The sequence below is a fragment of the Polypterus senegalus genome, chromosome 7, assembly GCF_016835505.1.
Source record: "Polypterus senegalus isolate Bchr_013 chromosome 7, ASM1683550v1, whole genome shotgun sequence".
NCBI classification, from domain to species: Eukaryota; Metazoa; Chordata; class Cladistia; order Polypteriformes; family Polypteridae; genus Polypterus; species Polypterus senegalus.
In genome coordinates this window covers 59174691-59196508 of record NC_053160.1, presented here as the reverse complement: position 1 = coordinate 59196508, position 21818 = coordinate 59174691, and the positions used below count along the sequence as shown (strand labels likewise).

The 21818-nt window shown below is 38.3% G+C and overlaps 1 protein-coding gene across 2 annotated transcripts in view; it reads left to right on the top strand.

Annotated features, from left to right (window-relative positions):
• The window catches only part of ipo11 (importin 11), a 357709-nt gene that overhangs the window by 114070 nt on the left and 221821 nt on the right, over positions 1 to 21818 (top strand). For both annotated transcript variants that reach the window (XM_039758699.1, XM_039758698.1), the window contains exon 7: positions 10762 to 10820. In XM_039758699.1, coding sequence (XP_039614633.1) covers positions 10762 to 10820 — 59 coding nt within the window. The remainder of the gene's footprint in view (positions 1 to 10761; positions 10821 to 21818) is intronic.

Genomic DNA, 21818 nt, shown 5'->3' with positions numbered 1-21818 from the left:
GCTCATTCAGTGTAATAGGAACCATAGCACAGAGAGATGTGTACACTGCAACAAGTACACATGTCGTGAATGTAGGAAGGGTGTGTGGAAATTGTTAATATTTGAATGTGATGATTTTATATAGCACGAATCGGAAATCAGCAGTTCTTAGCATTGCACCACGCAAGCTGTCTTATCAACCTCCTACTGTAACTTGCTTTATTTTTTCTTCACTTATAGTCTAGAATAAAAGTGCACTTGTTTTTATTCTTGTACACCAACATATGTTCCTGTGTTTGGCGACACGGGCATGCTCAAAAAATAGGCGTGTAATGCCACGAAAAGTGCACGCAGGCACTTCAGTTATAAGCATTAGTGCGAGAATGCAGTCACAAGTACGCTGCAGAGCTGCAGCGCATCTTTATGTGAAAACAGCCTTCTCAGATGGGGGGTAGGGAAGGATTCTGAACACGACTGAGAATGAAAAGTGAATAAAAAAAAAAAACTAATCTTTACAAGTATCATAAATTACACTGGCTGTTACACACTGAAATCAAATGCATGTTTTTATTCTAAAATAGTAAGAATAAGAGCAGTTTACTTCTCAAAACTGAACCATGTGGGATCGAACTCATGACCTTTTGGATACTAGTCAGCGGCTGATACCATTATGCTACCGTGGTAGCTGTAGTACATACGTGTCAATATGGCATGCTAAAAATGCTTTAAAAATGTGTTTACACGGATTACTGTAGAAACGGAACACATGTGAAATGCGTGTATTCCAAATAATGATCTATTATTTCCACTCTAAAACTCCACTTCACTCCCAGATAATCAATCAAGGCATGAGCTGGGAGAAGTTTGTCTGCGTTCTAAGTCGGTGGGGATGGAATAGCCGGCTGCTTGCAGCCTGATTTTATCAGCACATTTAGATGACAAAAGACGCTGATGGAGAGCTGTGAACGATTTTAAGATGCGATTTAAGGTGGGACGGAATTACGAGTTTTTTTGTAGGCTCTGGTAATTCTAGTGTTAAAAGTGTCTCTTCGGGTATATTTATAATGTTTATCGGCGAGAATTTGAGACTGCCAGCATTTTTGATATATAATATAATGTGCATAATTTACCAAAACACCAATCATTTTTCTAATGTACTAACCAAAAAGTTATAAAAAGTGCCAAGCCTACTTCGATTAAGCTAGGACCATGGCACGCATGGTCGCAGCAGCTCAGGGCTCTCCTTTTCAGTGCACTTTTTTGTTGTTTTGTACTTTTTTGTCCTTGTTTGTGCACGATCGGTTTGGCGAACATCCGCTACACCATTCAGAACCTTATAGACATCGGTGTCCAGAGCCAGACATCTGTTTCAAGTGTTTTTCATCACACGCACAACATCCCAGACAACATAGTGAGACCAGCGGTCTCTCCGTGGATTGTTGTCGGGTCTAGGAGACAACACAGACGGAGGTGGGAAAGAAAGCAGAAGCGGGGCCGCAGATCCGGCATTATGCTAAGGCTAAAAAACAACCATACAAGCCCTATACAGAACTTTTTTCTGCACTGAAAGAGCTGCTTTTAATCTCATTGTAGATGCGTATAGTGACAATAAAAGGCATTCTATTCTAGAAGCAATTTCATACTGTACTCACCATTTAATTTGACATCTTTGGGCTGCAGTAAAGGAGGAGATATTTCCACACAATGTCCATCTTCATTTCGATTGCGATCGCTTACTTTTACCTTCTCTTCTTTCCTTAGCAATTATGTGTCTTGCTTGCATGGTCTTAATGAATTATATATGTAGGTAAATCACTGCAATGACGGAAATTACATCCACAAACACATGTATCTGGGCTCCGACTGACGCTACTAACGCTCTCGGTTGTTTGTTTACAATGGAGCAAGCGGATACACGTGACTGCATCTGTTTCGTAACGCAAGATGTTGATCGTAAATCAAAACAAAAAAATTCACTTTAAACTTCCCGATAATTTATTATAAATGTTATTAATAAAATCAACAACTAAAACACTTTTTTTAATAAATTCTTTATTTAATTTAAAGTACCGGCATGCAAAGTTACTTCTTCATCTGAAAGATGGCTCTGTGGTTTCGTCATTATTTACTTCCGTATTCATCTGCAAAACCGGCATTGCGCTGGAAATCTTGAATCTGAAACAATACTCGTTGTATAAACCGACCCCCAAACTCCAAGCCAAAAATCTAGGACGAAATTCTCGGCTTATATAACGGGATCTACGGTAAGTATTTACAGCCTTTGCCATTAAGCTCAAAATTGAGCTTAGGTGCATCCTGTTTCCCCTGATCATCCTTGAGATGTTTCTGCAGCTTAATTGGAATGCACCTGTGGTAAATTCAGTTGATTGGAGATGATTTGGAAAGGCACACACACTTGTCTATATAAGTTCCCACAGTTGACAGTTCATGTCAGAGCACAAACCAAGCATGAAGTCAAAGGGATTGTCTCGAGGCACAAATCTGGGGGAAGGTTACAGAAAAATTTTTGCTGCTTTGAAGGTCCCAATGAGCACAGTGGTCTGCATCATCTGTAAGTGGAAGAAGTTCGAAACCACCAGGACTCTTCGTAGAGCTGGCTGCCCATCTAAACTGAGCGATCGGGGAAGAAGGGCCTTAGTCAGGGAGGTGACCAAGAACCTGATGGTCACTCTGTCAGAGCTCCAGAGATCCTCTGTGGAGAGTGGAGAACCTTCCAGAAGGACAACCATCTCTGCAGCAATCCACCAATCAGGCCTGTATGGTAGAGTGGCCAGACGGAAGCTACACCTTAGTAAAAGGCACATGGCAGCCCACCTGGAGTTTGCCAAAAGGCACCTGAAGGACTCTTAGACCACGAGAAACAAAATTCTCTGGTCTGATGAGACAAAGATTTAACTCTTTGCTGTGAATGCCAGGCGTCATGTTTGTAGGAAACCAGGCACCTGGCTCATCACCAGGCCAATACCATCCCTACAGTGAAACATGGTGGTGGCAGCATCATGCTGTGGGGATGTTTTTCAGCGGCAGGAACTGGGAGATTAGTCAGGATAAAGGGAAAGATGACTGCAACAATGTACAGAGACATCCTGGATGAAATCCTGCTCCAGAGCGCTCTTGACCTCAGACTGGGGCGACGGTTCATTTTTCAGCAGGACAATGACCCTAAGCACACAGCCTAGATATCAAGGGAGTGGCTTCAGGACAACTCTGTGAATGTCCTTGAGTGGCCCAGCCAGAGCCCAGACTTGAATCCGATTGAACATCTCTGGAGAGATCTTAAAATGGCTGTGCACCGACGCTTCCCATCCAACCTTATGGAGCTTGAGAGGTGCTGCAAAGAGGAATGGGCGAAACTGGCCAAGAATAAGTGTGCCAAGCTTGTGGTATCATATTCAAAAGACTTGAGGCTGTAATTGCTGCCAAAGGTGCATCGGCAAAGTATTGAGCAAAGGCTGTGAATACTTATGTACATGTGATTTCTCAGGTTTTTTATTTTTAATAAATTTGCAAAAACCTCAAGTAAACTTTTTTCACGTTGTCATTATGGGGTGTTGTGTGTAGAATTCTGAGGAAAAAACGAATTTTTGAATAAGGCTGTAACATAACAAAATGTGGAAAAAGTGATGCGCTGTGAATACTTTCCGGATTCACTGTATGTCACACAGGCACAAAACACCTGTTTTCCCTTCACAATACTTTCTTCCTACTGCACTACCCTCCTCCACTCAAGCATTGCTCCACTACCTCCCAGCTCTGACTCGCCTGGTTAAGGGAGTGTGGTCCTTTTAATTACAGACCAAGGAGTACTTGTGGTGCCAGGGCGATTGCCTGATGGAAGTCCTTCCAGGTCACATGGAAGTCCATTAGACATAAGAGAGCTTGTCTCCCTGCAACACCCTCTTGTGGCCCCCAGTGACTCCAGTGGGTCTGCTCTGCCAGACTACATTTCCTGGCATGCCTTGCTGGTTTCCTACTGGGCATCGACATCCAGGGCTGCTGCCATGTAGCATGCTGGGGTAATAAAAATCTTCCAACGGCGTGTTTCTTTCCTAGTGGGCTGTCCGTCCATCCCTTTTGGTCCTTCCTTCAGGGGTTTGATCCCTTCTTCCTCTCCGGTCAGGATACTTATCTGCCTTTTAGGAGACTCCCTTCTGGGTTAGGAACCATCCCCTCTCCTGGCCGGGATGCATTATTTATTTGTTGTTGTTGCTTTTTTTCTTGAATTTCAGCAATATTTTCAGGCCCCGCTTTTCTAAGCTTTATGGTAATCTAGTTACAGTGCTCCTTTACATAAGATATTACGGCAGTTGCGCCTGCCTGTACTTTTTTTCTTTTGCGGTCATGTCCTGCAGCATAAACAAATAGTAGCGAGTGGAAGCTGGTTTTATCAGTGAACGATAGGTGATTGGTATATAAGCCTTTACGTTAAAGAAAGTGGAGTAATAAACTGAAAACAAGTAATCTGAGAAGCCATTCTGTGCAACTAGACAAACGGTAAAAAGCTGCTTTGAGAAATTAAGATCTTTATCTTGTCCTTTAATTTATAACGTACACCGTTTGAGTTAGAACAGTGAGCTTGTTTAAACTGCAGCTGCTTACCCTTTTAATTGGAAAAAGAAAAGAAAGATAAATTTGAAATAGTCTGCTTAGTAAACAATATGCTTTTTTAACAGATTTGTACTGTGTTTATTATTTGTTTGTTGCTGTGTATCATACAGTATACATTTTGGTAAGAAACAAGTACTACATAATTAAAATGGTAATCCATATTTATAATTACAACTCAAGAATTGCAAATGTCTTGTTGATATTTTTGAAGAAAAAAACACACCTGTACAAATGTAGTAAATATATATTTAACAGCAAAAAGCCATAGTGAATTAAAAGATTTAAAATGATTAAAAAGTATTAAGTTCATGTATATTTACATTTAAGCAATGTTTAATTGTCAATATCAATTAATTGATTGTGTGAGAATATATATCTGTACTAATAAAAGGCAAAGCCCTCACTCACTCATCACTAATTCTCCAACTTCCCGTGTAGGTAGAAGGCTGAAATTTGGCAGGCTCATTCCTTACAGCTTACTTACAAAAGTTGGGCAGGTTTCATTTTCAAAATTCTACGCGTAATGGTCATAACTGGAAGCTATTTTTCTGCATATACTGTAATGGAGTTGAGCTCGAAAGCCGTGGGGGCGGAGTTTCGTGTGACATCATCACGCCTCCCACGTAATCACACAGTACGTAGAAAACCAGGAAGAGCTCCAAAAACCGCTGAAGAAAACCTACATTATATAATTAAGAAGGCAGTGAAACAATTAGAAGCAAGCGAGTGACATATAAAACCATATTCAGCGGCTCACGTGAACTGACGCAGTGCGCAGACAAAAAGCAACAGTTCCAAAGAGTGCTGAACAAAAAACGAATTACACTGTTACGCTCAAATAGACAAACTACACGCCGTGGCGCAATAGTAGAGGCTTCGCCTCTAGTGCCGGCGTCCGAGGTTCGATTCCCGAGAGGGGACGCACTGAGTATGTTCGTGTGCTTCCCGATTCATTTTATCCTCGCATCCCCTTGGTTTGAGACGTATGAAAAACTATGCGGTTAACGCAGAAAGACAGATCACCAATTGAAGCTTTATGAATAATGGATACTTTATTCGCGATCAAAGATTGTTTTGGTAAAGCCATACTCAGTGTATTCATTAGATGAACGGTAAAAAAGTAAGAGCGAGGGGAAGCGCTGGTAACACAATAAACTACAGATCCCATAATGCAGCGCTTCAGCTGCCTTGCCGAACACTTACCGCGTTAATCAAGTCTAGCCTATGATGCTGCAAGTTATTGCGAAGCTAACCCACACGATGCCAAAGAGAAAAGGTGATTCTGAACATAGAGCCTTTAAAAACCGATGGGAGGCTGAGTATATGTTTACTGACATTGCCGGTAAACCTGTGTGTCTCATTTATGGAGCTAATGTGGCTGTAATTACAGAATTTAATCTAAGACGGCACTATGAGACAAAACATCAAGATAACCTGAAAGACCTGAATGCAATGCACAAGATACAGAAAGCAGAAGAGTTAAAGAAGAATCTGACACTTCAGCAGACGTTTTTACCCGTGCAAAATCACAAAGTGATTTCAAGTGAAGCTACTTTTATACAAATGCACCAGTGCAACTTGCCCCACTTTCCCTGTTGCCAAGTAATGTTGAACCAAGTCGGCACTACGGTGTTCCCAAATACGCACTTCGCTGATAAACTGAGCGCACTGAGTTCGCACGGCGCTTTGGTGGCTTTGAAGAACAAAAACAGAATTTTGAGTTGTTTCGCAACCCACTTGCCGTCGATGTGGAAACTGCACCTGTGCAGATTCAGATGGAGGTGATTGAGCTGCAGTGTAATGGCATACTGAAGGCAAAGTACGATACTGCACGGCCCGCACAGTTTATTCACTCCAGAAATGCTCCAGCTCCGTCTACATGCGGCTCGAACCTTGTGCATGTTTGGTAGCACATATCTGTGTGAGAAGCTCTTCTCCGTGATGAAGACTAACAAAACAGCACACAGAAGTCGCCTCATTGATGAGCACCTGCAGTCCATCCTGAGAATCTCCACAACACAGACCCTCACACCAAACATAAACGAACTTGTTGCCAAAAAAAGATGCCAGGCGTCCGCTCTGATAAAATGACATAAGTGCAAAGACAACTGAATGATTTGATTTGTTATTGCTGAAAAGGACAAATTTTATTTATATTTCCAGGTTTTGTTATGCACCATGTTCATATTTGAATTTGTATAATTTTCACAGGATATATTTTTATGGAGAGCAAAATATAAGTTATTTATGGTTTGAGTTGGTTTATTCCAGAATAATATTCTGTCGACTAAATAAAAATTCCTTCTATTTAAAATTTAAATAGAACTTGAACAGATACGATAGTTCATAATATCCAGGCAGACTTGCACGTAAGAGCGGGAGTCATCCGTTTTACCATACAGCGTATTGCACTGATACGAAATAGCCTGTCCATTTAATTATTTAGGAATGGATAAATAAAGATTTTGTACAAATAATGTTTTTCATTTTTCTTCCTTCATGGATTCTGGCACCCCCAGCAACAGTTGCTTGCACCCCAAAGACTGTATATATATATATATATATATATATATATATATAGTATGTATATATAGTATGTATATATAGTATGTATATATGTGTGTGTGTATATTTATATATGTATGGATATGTATATATATATATGTTTATATGTGTGTGTGTATATATATATATATATATATATATATATATATATATATATATATATATATATATATATATATATACTAGCAGAATAATAGCTTGGCGGAGAAGTAGTGTGTTAAAGAAGTTATGAAAAGAAAAGGAAACATTTTAAAAATAATGTAACATGATTGTCAAAGTAATTGTTTTGTGTATTTGGCAGCGTCACAAAGTTATTTTCGTCTAGCTGCATCAAAAAATGTATCACGACGTCTGACACGCCTCCTTTTACTGTTTTCTCACAGCTTGGATTGCTGCTGTCATATATATATATATATATATATATATATATATATATATATATATATATATATATATATATATATATATATACACATATATATATATACACATACATACATATATATATATATATATATATACACACATATATATATATACATACCTATCTACATCATATATACACACACACAAATTATATGTATGTATGTATGATGTGTGTGTTTGTGTGTGTGTGTATATATATATATATATATATATATATATATATATATATACACATACATACATATATATACACATACATATACTTGTGTGTATAGCTTTTATATATGTGTGTGTATAGCTTTGGTCACTGAGTGCAAGAGAGAAATAATAAAATATAGTCTATAAGTTATTAAACAGTAAAACATTAACGTTTTAAGAAGTACAGGTACATTGAGCACTACTGGAGTGGTTTGGGTAAACTACATTTTAAAGACTGTGTAACACAACAGGTAAGTAACTAACAGCAGCTAAAATATATATGGATCATCTCTCGGTAGTAGATCCCTTTTGAAAGGCGCTACACGACGGCTGTGGTATAGAAATTACATTTTCTATGTGAGCGTTCAAATTTGTGCCTCTGGTAATGTGCCTTACCGGCATTTAAAGAAAATTAGTTTTGTGTCCTCTGCAGTGTTAAAGAGAAAGGCTTTGGTTTGGGATAAAAGGAAAAAGGTGTAAAGAAAGGAAAGTTGCCTTTTTCTTTTATATAGTATAGAGAGATGTGTTCGCTGCGTTATGATCGCCTTTTGAGGACAGTCGCGGTGGGTCTTGTGTAGACTGGTGAGGCGTCCCGCCATTAATCGGCTGTGATGGCACTGTCAGTCCCTACTCGTGTGCGTGTCTTCATAATCCGGGTGAGAACCTCATAATCGTATATCGCAAAAGAAAGTGTGAATGCCTTAATATTATTTTGCGTGGTGTAGAAAAGGGGTCCGTGTTTGCACTTGTCTGGGCTATAGCGCAGGGGGAGGATGAAAAAAATTAAAAGTGCTCACTTTGACTTAAGGCAGAAGCGCAGTCAGCGTCTCAAAGGCCAGCACAGCTATGCACACGCGCTGGCTGCTCGACTTTTGCAGGGCAGGAGACCACAGTTTTGCAGACACGTTCATGATATCAAAAGTCTCAGCGCTCTTTGGAGGTCATTCATATATATATATCAAAATACCCGCGCCTCGCAGCGGAGAAGTAGTGTGTTAAAGAAGTAATGAAAAAGAAAAGGAAACATTTTAATAATAACGTAACATGATTGACATTGTCATGAGTGTTGCTGTCATATATATGCCTGCCTAAATAAGTCACCCTCGCTTTGCTCTTACTTTATTTACCGTTCATTTAATCATGGCTAGTGGCGGAAAAATTATAAAATGGAAGGAGGATGGCTTTACCAAAACAATTATTGATGGCGAATCGATTATTCATAAAGCTTGAATTGGTGATCTGTTTTCTGTGTTAACCTCATATTTTTCATACTTCTTCTCAAACTAAGGTGGTGCAAGGGTAAAATGAATCGGGATGCGCTGATCAAAGTAATCGGTGTACCAGGAAATCATGCATTGACAAAAGCAAAAGTGTGATTAAATGCATTATTTTTTAACGCGTTATGGAGCACATGCATCGAAGCTTCTCAGCTGTGCTTGTGCTAAGAAAAGGAAAGATTTTAAAAATAACGTAACACGATTGTCAATGTAACCTTTTGTAAGTAGTGCCTGGAGGATTCAGTGTGGAGAAACTCTATAGAGACAGCGTGTGTATTAACTTGTGGATTTTTCTGTGAGTATTTGGTGGCAGTGTGACTAAGTTGCTTCGGAAGACAGCGTTAGCTGCAGAGCTCAGCTCAGAGCCAAATGAGATGAATGGGAGGGGAGATGATGACGTGACTCCCCCACCCGCCTTAACTGTCAATCCCCACAAACACAGTCTCTCGGAATTTGCATAAGCACACCCCTTCACCTACAATTTTAACTTAGTTACAAAGTGATCAAAACTCTCGTTTATATCCTGCGTCCTCTCATTAAACTTGTATCCCGCATTACCTGTGGGCATGTGAAACGCCAGCGGTAGCCTGTCTATGAACTTAATTTAAAGTTTAGGTTTACACCTTGCTTTCTTTCCGAGGTAGCAGCAGTCATGAATATGGTAGTATATGTCACTTTCGCCGCTTCTTATTGTTTCGCTGCCTTCTCAATTATATAATGCATGTTTTCTTAAGCGCTTTTTGGAGGTCTTCCTGGTTTTCTACGCACTGCGTTGACAGTCAGTTCACGTGATTACGTGAGAGGCGTGATGATGTCACATGAAACTCCGCCCCCCACATCATTCCAGCTCAACTCCATTACAGTTAATGGAGAAAAATACCTTCCAGTTATGACCATTAGGCGTAGAATTTCGAAATGAAACCTGCCCAACTTTTGTAAGTAAGCTGTAAGGAATGAGCCTGCCAAATTTCAGCCTTCTACCTACACGGGAAGTTGGAGAATTAGTGATGAGTGAGTGAGTGAGGGCTTTGCCTTTTATTAGTATAGAAATATACTGGGTCCTAGAAACTGGAAATCATCAGAAAAAAAATTGAAATGTCGAGATGTCAGGTAATTGAAGGTTTCATCGAAGGTTTACTTTTGCTGGCGTGGTTGCTTCATTTGTGTATTAATGGCAGGAGGAAAAGTAAATGGGATACCTTTCACCAATGTGCTCGCCTCGCTTCTGTATTAGCCATTAAGCGAGCGACTCTTCGGAGGTTTTGCTTTGCCTTGCTTGTGTATCTTCGGAGGTGGAGCTCTTACCCTGACTCCACTTCTCATTTCCGGGCCAGACAGACACACATACTTCCACACGTAGATGTTTATATATAAGAGATATATCACTATATGCAATACAGAACCTTATTACACAAAATTGTCTTGCAGCTGAGTTAATGATTGCTATGGTAATAATGATGAAACCTTTCTTCAGTACAGAAATGCAAAACTCCTGTGCTTGTAGGTATGTAGCTGTCTTACTATATTTCAGTAAATGATGAAAAATATGTAAAATATGACATGTTAAAAAAAATGCACAATGCAATATTTTTGACATTTTAATAGTATTTTAGCAATATATCAGTTTTGCAAAATAAAAGAATGGCAATAGTTAATTCTTGTTTTTTGTCTTTTGATTTCTTGCTAGTGTTAAGAAAACTTACGGTACATGGGTTTATAGAACCCCAGCAAAATGTGGAGGTAATGGTAAGTATTGCTGATTGAAATCTACAGAATTAAATAAAAGAAAAAATGTTGTCTATGCATTTAAAAGGAGGAAAATTATTATAAGGGTTAATCAAATTCTGATTTTACCATTAACAGCTGTAGTAATGTACAAATTTATTTGTAAGACTTTTTTATATCTTTATTGGCATTGCAATCATGTGAAAAAGTAAGCAAATACATGAAATGTTTTTTTTATTTTTTTATCATGTGGACATTGTTAATATTTCATCTTTATTTAAAACATGTCTATAGATTAAGTTGATATAATATAACAAAAAGCATGCCATATGTACATTTTGTACTCCATTGTATTGTTTTAAAAAATATAAATGCAAATTTTATATGTGGAAAAAGTAAGCACACCCCTGTACTTACCTCTATCTCAAATACCTAATCAGGTGGAAATGATTGAAATGTCATTTGAAAGGATCTTGGAGGAACCTGTGTTATTTAAAACTCAGACATTTAGTTTGGTTTTCTCTTAGTTTTTGAAGTGTTTTTTAACATGTGTAGATCAAGTTAGCTCTCTGGGGCATTCAGAAAGAAGGTTATAGATGCCTGCAAGTCTAGGAAGAGATTTACAAAGATAACTAACTCTAAATCAACCATTCCACTGTCCCAAATGATCATCTATAAGTAGAAAAGATTTCAAACAACTGGAATCTTGTCCAGGCAGCACTGCCCAAGCAAGTTCAGCCCAAGGAGAAAGCGCAGAATTCTGAAAGAAGTCTCTGAGAACTCCTATGTTTCATCATGGGACCTACATGTCTACCTACCTTTATCTGAAAGTAATGTTTAAATAAAAATTAAATCTTGGTATGTTCATATATGTTTTAATGGAAAAAAAACATTTCACGGGCTATACTTGGTTTTTCTTATAACTGTATTTCTCAAATATGCAAAGCTTACTTTCCTTCTGGATGCAATCATTTGTAAATCAATTCATTTCTTTTTATATTAACAACTTTTACCTAGTATGCAAGCAATGATTTATTATTTGCATATTAAATAGGTCTATGTGTAAAAACAGGTATTTCTGCATCGATTTATCTTGGTTAATTCAATTCAGGTTGTTTGATGTTGTCAGCTGTCCTGGTGGGCTTTCTGGATGATTGTAAATCCAACAACTTTTGACCTCAAGTTCAGAGCAATTGTTGTGATATTACATGCAAAGTAACCTAATTTAATACATTATAGTACAATAGTTCTTAATGTAGATTTGAAATACACATTAGTTTATTTTTAATTTCTTCTTTTCCTGTAGTTGTCATTATTTTTCTAGGAAAGTTAAATAACTTACTGATATCAATAGCTTGCCATTAGTGTATTTTTGAAAACTTTTAAAACATTTTAAATGTAGACAGCAAGCAGCCTTGGACACCTGCACTGCTGCAGAACAGGGAACAACAGTTGGCTTGCTGAAGTAAATTTATTTATATTACCGTTACTTCAAAATCAAGACAGAAGAAAAGTTTCTATGAATTGCCACTCAAAATCCTGAACAGATGTCTTACAGTCCCATTAATGCCATATTGTGGCAAATATAGATTTTGTGTATGCATTGTGGACTATGGCCGGCCAGTCATCCCGACCAATACCCCCAGGCCACCAGGTGGAGCGCTCCCTGCAGCATGGAGGTGCCCCGAATGCCAGCAGGGAATTCTGGACATTGGAGTTTTCATCCACAGAACTGCTGAATACCTCAGGGGCCCCTAAAGGACGCAGCAGGGAGGCCCAGAGAATCGTATGTGCCCTATAACCCAGAGGTACGTCTTAGTCACAGCGACAGGGAAAATGACGTACTTCCGGGATGAAGAAGAGGACTTTTTATCTGACCCGGAAGTGATAGGAGGTTACGTGGACTGCAGGATCGAAACAGTTATGGGTCGGGCAATATAAAAGGACTGTGGGAAATCCCAGACGTCGAGCTGAGCTGGGTGGAAGGGTGGCAACACGTCTGGGAGTGGAGAATTGGTTTATTGTTATTGAGAATTGTATGAGTATTGTGGAGAGAAGGGTGCTTTGTGCACTGTGTATTAATAAAAATTCGAATTATTGGACTTTGACCTGGTGTCTGACGTATTGTCTGAGGGTTCAAGAGGATGATAGCGCCCTCTGTCTGTCACAACATATATATAAAAATGTATTTTGTAAAACATGACCCTGTGTACTCCTGTGATATTTTGTCATGCCTAATTGAAAACAATACTTAAAATAATATTTGTTCTTTAGTTAATATGATATATTATTCAATTGTGGTGTAACATTCCAATAATAAAGCTTAGTGTTTATTGTGTTTTTACATATGCTTTCAGAAGCATGCAAGGATTGCATGATTATTTTTTGCCTCTTCTCTTTCAAATTAAACACATGCACCAGTAGGAATTGGAAGCTTGTTTTTCATATCTACTTCTAAAAAAAACATTTTTTAGTATCTAACTTTGGGTGCCTTGTGTTATTTTGTTGGATATTAGAGGTCAGAAATGCTAGTATCCTTGTATATAATTTGTTACTATCCATATGTATGGTGTTTGCGTCAATACCTTGACTCAATACAAGTTAGGACTCTGCCTCTGTAGTTAGAACATAACTTGGCAAACGCGGATGCAGTATTGCATGATTGGCTAAGAATGTTCGAATGCTTCAGTGACGCTGCTGGACGGCCGAGTGTAGTAAATCGGTGTTGGTTCGAGCAGATAACAGTAAGTTTGGTTGGTTTTTGGAACGTTGGTTTGGTGGGGCGTACTTTCCAGGACTAACATCGTCGACTGTCTTAAACCCTTCGACAGCTCCGGAACCGTAAGTAATTTAGAACGTATCACCATTTGCTTGGTACGTCCAAATCTATCTTTGGGCAGTTCGGTTTTGGCATCCGTCCTTCTGACATCTATTGGCAAGCTGAGTAATGACGGCTGGGTATTAACAACATTGTCATTGTTTAAATTTTAGCCGATCTCAGATCTAAAATGACCACGCCAACATAATTATTACTCCGACTCTGATTAGAGTCGTAAACTACGGTTTGTTTTGAAAATTTGTTTGCCGTAGAGGTGCGCCGAAGAGCTGAGTTAACGTCTCACAGTCCCGTTTAAACAGGAAGCTCTTCATTACATATGCTGAAAAGGTCTATTTTACGCACAAATCAGTGCCATGATGAAAAAATCATTTTAAGGACTTAAAAAAACAAATAATTCTTTGCAGAGAAAGTATGGATTTCACAAACGTAGAATTTGTAGCCCAATTCGATTGAGCTCCTAGTCGCTAGTCTTATATAAGGATAAAATATTGTTTTGGGTCACAAAATGAAATGAGTTTTTTTCTGTAATATGTTAAGTATTATGATTTAATTCTAAAGCATGTTGCAGTTTACTTTCAGTCAAATAAAGAAAGAAAAGAATAATGCTGAAATCATTCATTTTAGGCACAAATTTGTCGATGTTATATGAAAAAAAGGCAAGTCAATTAATTCCATGTCAATTCCTTTTTTTCTAATGAAAATGGATTAAATCAAGGGTAGCCAGCTCTGATCCTTGAGGGCTGCAGTGGCTACAAGTTTCCATTCTAACCATTTTCTTAATTAGTGACTAGTTTTTGCTACTTCATTTAATTTATTTGCTCTTTAAGACTCAGACCCTTTAAATCAAATCGGAGCATCGTTGGGCCTGGAGGGCCGCAGTGGCTTCAGGTTTTTGTTTCAACCAAATCTCTTCATGAAAAGTCATTCATTGCTCATGACACAGTTTTGCTGAAGTGCTTTATTTTAGTGGTCTCACTTGTTAAGATTTTGCACCCTAAATAGCAATTTTAGTCTTAAACAGCTGTATTCGTTGTTTTAACTGCTCCTTATTACTAATAGAATGCAATTGACAAACGAATCAGCAGTTGTCCATCTAGCTTGTCTCCATTTCCGCCTATGTATATTCATCATTAACTGTTGGGTTTAATTAAACACTCAGAAGGAAATTGAAAAGAAAGTGAAGAACTGAAAATGACTCATCCATTTTAGGCTTCAAATCCCTTGGATGATACATGTATCATTAGAAAGGAAAAAAATCCATGATTTAAGAATGAACTGACATGTTAGAGCTAAAACACGAAAAAGCCATGAAATTAAGATTTGTTGTTAGGGTGAATTGGCTTCTAATTAATCAACTGTTAAGTATTTTAGTATCTTTTCCCATATATAGTTGATACTTAATAGGTTCAATGGGGCAGAATAGTGGATTTTGGCTGATCATGACAGGGACATACAGAGTGCCGTCCGGATACGTATGACAAGCTATCTCACTGGTGCTGTAGTCTACAGAAAATTCCTTAGGCCTCACTTGGCACAACAGAATAATACAAGTCCTGTAGCGTCAAATGCATGCTTATCTGCTTTCTGTTTGATTACACAATTATATATATATATATATATATATATATATATAAATATATAAACTTCAAGGTAGAGCTGTAACAACTAATCAACATTATCAACAATAATCATTCAAAATGTTTTCAACGATCACTTTTGTCGATTAGTTGATTACGTCATTAGGCTTAATATCCTGTGGCTTGCTATTGCAAAGCAAAAAAAAAAACCTAATTTAGTAATGATGGTGCAACAGCTTCTTGTTTACATGATTATTTGCCAGTAAAACTTCTTCATTTTCACAGAAACTGAAGAAAACATTTCAAAATTAAACTTAAATTTAAGTGTGTGTTTAGTGTGATTCTAAATACTGTACATAAGCCATATTGCAAGTTTCATTTATTGAAAACTGTTGTGTTTTTCAGGAAAGTGTGTGTGGGTTTTAATCTATTTATTATTTATTTTCAATATATTATTATATAGTTATTGTTTAAAAGCCTATATTTTGTTTAAAATATTTACAGGCAGGTCATTTAAAAAAATATATTTCTGAAAATTTTATACAAACCTGTTTATTTGATTAAAGTTCATTTAAAGTTCATTTTTAATTTCCATTTTGGTCTCATCCGTTGCGAGAGATGGATGTCTGAAGCGGAGTTCCATTAGCAGCTGTGTTATTTTTTTAATATTATCTTCTTATTATCCTGAGAGATCCTGTATTTATCCAACCTGAGGGTACTACTGCAGTATATGCAAGCATATATAAACATGGCCAACAAGAAAGGGGCTCAGAAAGAAATGAAAACTAAAGCTACATCCAAGCTCAGACCGACAAGTCCAAGTTCAAAGTCAAAGTATGGCCTTTCAGCGACTGACCTGGATCAGATGGGCAAAAGCCCAGACTCCTCGGGACCGCGGTCCGCTACATTGTCTCCGGTTAAGAGCGAAATGGGGAGTGAATGTATGAGTGACGCAGGCCACGATAGTTCACCAATTGGAGAAGATCTGAAACTGGAAAGGCCTTGCAGTCTGCGCTTTCAACTACTCCACGCGAGCTGGGAACACTGGCTGTAATAGAGCCCACGGCCTCACCTACGGTGCACGAAAGGAGAAATGATCTGTCTGAACTGAAGGTAATGATCGCTGAGTTCAAGCAAGCTCAAGCAAGAGATAAAGATATAAAGAAAAGCGAGAACGCAAATGAGAAGCTGCAACGGGAGCTGCAGCAGGATAATAAAGATTTGGAGAAACGCATATATATTCGCTTTGAGGTAGTCTTTAAAGATATGCTGGTTAAAATTGAAGAGCACGTCTAAACTGAGCACACTTGCTGATCAGATGGAGGATGTCAAGGAGACCTTCACGACTCGGATTGAAACAGCCGAAAATCTAGCTGCCACTGCTGAAAGAAAAGCAACAGTTGCCAACTCTGAATGCAAAAAGCTTGGAGACAGACTTGCTGCTCTGGAAGATGGAAGCAGAAGAAATAATATTAGAATCATGAAAGTCCAAACCCAGTGAAATTCGCAGCTGAAATGTTCTCTAAAATAATTTGAGAGGACTTTAAATCAGAGTCTGAGATAGCAGCGGCTTATCGCATATGCGGATCAAATACCGTTAGACCTAGGTCTTTTATTATCCGCTTCGAGAGATTATTATTTAAGCTAGAGGTGATGGCACTCTTCAGACACAAGCAAGAGATTATATATGAAAATAACCACATTCGTATTTTCTCTGAATTCTCTCCCGCAACAGCTGCTAAACATGCAGCCTTCTACAACATTATACAGCGGTTACGGCAAGCTGATATCAAATACAGCCTCTTGTATCCTGCCAAACTGAAAGTAGAAGTGCAAGGCCAATTCCATGTCTTTGCCCGCAAGTAAGAAGCAGAAAAGGAATTAAGAAAGCTGATCCTGACACTATTCTGAAACGCAATAGTGAGTCGTAGCCTGTCATGATATGGCAAGGATATATAACCTACTGTCTGAGCCATTTGTAATGATACGGGTATTATAATTATACATGCTTTTTATTACTCGGACACTATCTGTTTGTTTTAATTACAGTTATAGACGTGTGTGTTTATTTTTTATGTATTTATTTGTTCATTTTTTTTTCTCTTTCTCTAATACCCTAAAGGAGACTGTTTAACATCATACCCTTGGTTTATTGTTATTATTGCATCAACACTTACTATGCTTATTCTGGACCACTTTCTAACACCATTCCCCAGGTTTATTATCTTAATACTTTAAGATTGCTGAAGATTATATTTTAAGTTTATAGTTTGTTAATCATTATATTTTAGGCATATAGTATTTAGACTATATTGGCAATAGATATCTCTATGTTTTAATCCTAAAACGCCGCTGCATGGGGGCTTGTTTTGCTTTGGACGTGCTCTGTGTCTAGGTGTGTTAGAGGACCGGGACTACATGAAGTGGGGTCCAGCCTCACGTAGGCAAGCAAAATTTTAAAGGGGGGGGGGAGGGAGAGAAAGAGAGCAGGCTATATCTATATCCAAAGTTCCATTTCATGAACTTTGTGTAAAATTTCAAATTAATTTCTGAAACAATCTAACTAATTGATTAATTGACAAAATAATGGCCAGATTAATCAGTTATCAAAATAATAGGTTTAAGGGCATGGTGTAAAGTATATGCAACATTGCAGAGAACTAAGATGTCCTCTTGGAGTACAGACCACAATGTGCCTTTATACTCTGGTTTACAAAACAGAAACAGGGAACTTCCAATATACTGTACGGGCTCACTTCAAGCCTCAATTACGTACAACACAAGCTAGGAGCAATGGTAGACCTTGGTCAGTTTAAATGCTTATATAACTCATTAAAGGGTTTCCCCATGGACCGAATATAGAGATGGACATTATGTATAGTTCACATTAATATTTCTTTTCAGCTCTTCTTATCTGTACAGTGCTTAAAACATTGATTTAATTCCCATGGGACATGTAAATGTGCATCCTCTAAAAGGCAATGCTGTGTTTAATAAGTTAAAGAAAACCACAATTCAGTGTATACTGCTTTTGATCTAAACTCTCTATAGCTTTGAAATGGTATACAATTACAGTTGCATTCAAATCTGCCTAAAGCTATCACTTTTACAGGATCTGCTACAGGGTAAAATTATATTTATACTTAAAATTCCCATGATTAATACCAGTTGCCTGTTTGATTTCAAAATAATACATTTTCCTCTAAAATTGTGTTTTACAATGACCACTAACAAAAGCCAAGTTACTAGGAAAAGGAAAGATTGATCTACAGCAGGAATTTTTTACTCAAGTGCAATTTTATATAGTATGCTCAAGAGCAGGGAGCTCCAGTGTACTTACAATATTAGCCCCCTCAGTGGGGGAAGAAAAAAATAATAATTTTTGATACTTTACGTATTGCTTTTGAAAAATCAGAGTAACATTTTACAATTGAGGCCTTAAGAAATCTTCCAGTGAAAGCCAGGTAACACATCTAGTCTAAAATACACAACAGCCTTCAAGCACTTCTGTTAGCTGGAGAAGAGAAGAAGTTACGTGTGCTGAATTCTATAGGAATAATAGGGCAATTGATCCTGAGTTTTTTTTTTCCTTTTTTCTATTTAATGGCAACAAGACTGCTATTATACATTTTGTCAATGATAAACCTATTTTCCTGGAAATTCACTGCACAGCCAGCATAGGTGAGCATTTTTTCCTCAACATCATATGATACTCTGTGAGGCCAGCGTGACATCGCAGAGCCTTATGGGTCATGTAGAAAACTTTCATGCATCCATACTTCAAGGTTGTTCCCACTCTGTTTTGGGAATGCATTATGCATTGTTTTCATTTGATGGGTACATTAACTGACCATTAGATGATTGATACTTGAGTACAGGTATCCATCAACTTACTTATGGGTTACGTTCGACACAAGTCAATACGGGTGTATCTCGATCGTTATTGGGGAGAGGTCAAATACTGTATGATGTACAGCATAATATACAATAATATCACACATATGTAAGTAAACCTTGTTTTTCAGAATTGCCGTGGAGTCATAAAGTTGGAATAGCCAGAGTAGTGTGAGATACCATTCACTGCTTTTACACTTTCATATTGTTTGAGGAGTTTTAACTTTGTCTTCAAGGGGGATTATTGTCCTCATTAGCCTTCATACTGCCTTATTTCCTTTTCTGACCTCCCATGCTGCTCATTGCACCTCTTTTTAAGTCTAAGGCATTTCAAGGCCATGATGCAGTCACTTCTATGAAAATTGTAGGAACTGCAAAATACTAAGCAGACACAGAAGATGCATGTGAACAGGACTGCATGCAAGGAGCCAGTACCTGATACAGTATGAGACTGGTAGCAAAACGTTATATAGTACAATGTTCCTTTTTCTTAGTAAATAGGGAAAGTACACATTAACATAATAATAATAAAGAGTACATATGTAGTGCATATATATCTGTTTATCATAGCTGTTAAATACATATCTACATTATATGTTAGATATGTACTGTACCCTTGTACAGCTGGCAGCGCAACTGGTTTTGTTTAGAACGCTCTTGGTACTTTAGAGTTGATATAGGATAGATATCAGCTAAAGCCCATGGGCAGCATTACTTGATATTAGGTATGTCTAGTGGATAACTGCACTGCCAATGGATATTAAACATTGATTTCCATGTGCACTACTGAGCAGCTCCACACGTCTAATTTGTATATGTAATTAGCTATGTACCTGTAGCCACAAAAAAAAGCCTTAAATAACCCCTCCCTGAGAAAGAAAACACAAGCAACCCTGTGAAATAGTAATTATAAGGAAAAACCTATTACTGTTATCAAGGTGGTTCTGTCTTCTTTATGAAAGGGAAAAAAATGCAAACTATCTGCACAGAGTTTAGAAACAAAAACCTTACAGCTGTGCCTGCAGCCATGACCTCAAACAGTGGAATGACCCAGCTAATGTGAGTGCAGTAATATCTATATATATATAATTGACAAAGTCACCCGACCATGGGATACACACGACAGAGCCCCGCCTGCCATCTCTAACCCTCCTCCCGTGTCATGGGATACGCACGACAGAGCCCCGTCCGCCAACTCTAACTCTCCTCCCGCGTCCACCCTCGCTCTCGAGGCATGCACACTGCCTGCTTATATGCCCACACACAACACCTCACCAAACACAGCCTCAGTCGCTTTCGTCTCTGCTACAGTCCACATGCACCTTTGAGCCACGTTGACTTTTCATTGTTCTTTTCAGTTCCGGCTGCTTTTCTATATATAAATCGACCAAGTTACCCGACCATGGGGTACGCATGACAGAGCCCCTCCCGCCAACTCTAACTCTCCTCCCGCGTCATGGGGGTACGCACAACAAAGCCCTGCCCGCCAACTCTAATGCTCCTACCGCGTCCACCCTCGCTCTCGAGGCATCGACTTCTCAACTGTCACTCTGGAACAGCTCAGTACGCGAGCTATATTAAGCGTCACCAGCGAAGACTTGATACACCTTAATGAACAAGTACTGAAACTTATCCCTACCTACGAAGTAACTTTCACCAGCGTTGACTCCATCGTCACAGATGATCCTGCAGATCAACTTTCATTCCCCAAAGAATTTCTTAACCGTCTTACTCCCACTGGCATGCCGCCGCATAAACTCAAACATAACATTGGTTCAGTTGTCATGCTTTTAACAGAAACCTCCTGCCAGCAAGAGGTCTCTGTAATGGCACTAGACTGACTGTTACCAGCATTCACCGCAATGTACTGGAGTGTAAAACTATCGCAGCTGCTACCTCACAAACTGTCCTTATTCCCCAGATTTCCCTGACGCCATCAGATTCAAATTTGCCTTTTACTTTTACACGCAGACAATTTCTTGTTAGATTAGCCTTTGCAATGACAATTAATAAGGCACAGGGCCAAACTTTCAAAAAGATATGCTTGTATCTGCCAAAACCAGTTTTCAGTCACAAACATTTGTATGTTGCTCTCTCCAGAGTTCCATCTTTTCATTCACTCACAGTCGTATCCTCAAACCCACCCCATTTGGACAACTGTGTCTTTCAGGAAGTGTTCACCCATCAATAAATAATTATGCAGCGTATACTACACCGCGGGTTGGCTAGTATGTATATATTTACTTATTGGTGGTTTGTCACCATTTATGGTTATCTTTTTGCCTGACTTTTTTTGTTGGGTGAGGCATGGTGGCTCAGTGTTTAGCACTACTGCCTCACAGCTCAGATTACATTTTTGTGCAGACCAATTGGTCCAGCAATTTAAAAAGCATTATAATTCACTCAAAACCAGTTTAGCTCATCCTTCTCCATTAACTTCAGCATATTTTGCAGAATTCTTCGAAGTTCCTGAGTGTTTCCATGATTTTGCTTAGCTAATGGCGCAACCAACTCAGCATTGTTCGCTCTTCACTAATGAATAATTGAATTAGAAAAGCCAAGTTATATTTAAAAACTGTAAACACTTGAAATAATGAAATCAATGAAGAATTTAAAAATAAATTGATAAATAAAGTATAATTATAATAATGTCATATACTTGTAATGATGTGAAAATTGACTTTTTCCAGTGCTTTAAACAAAACACTC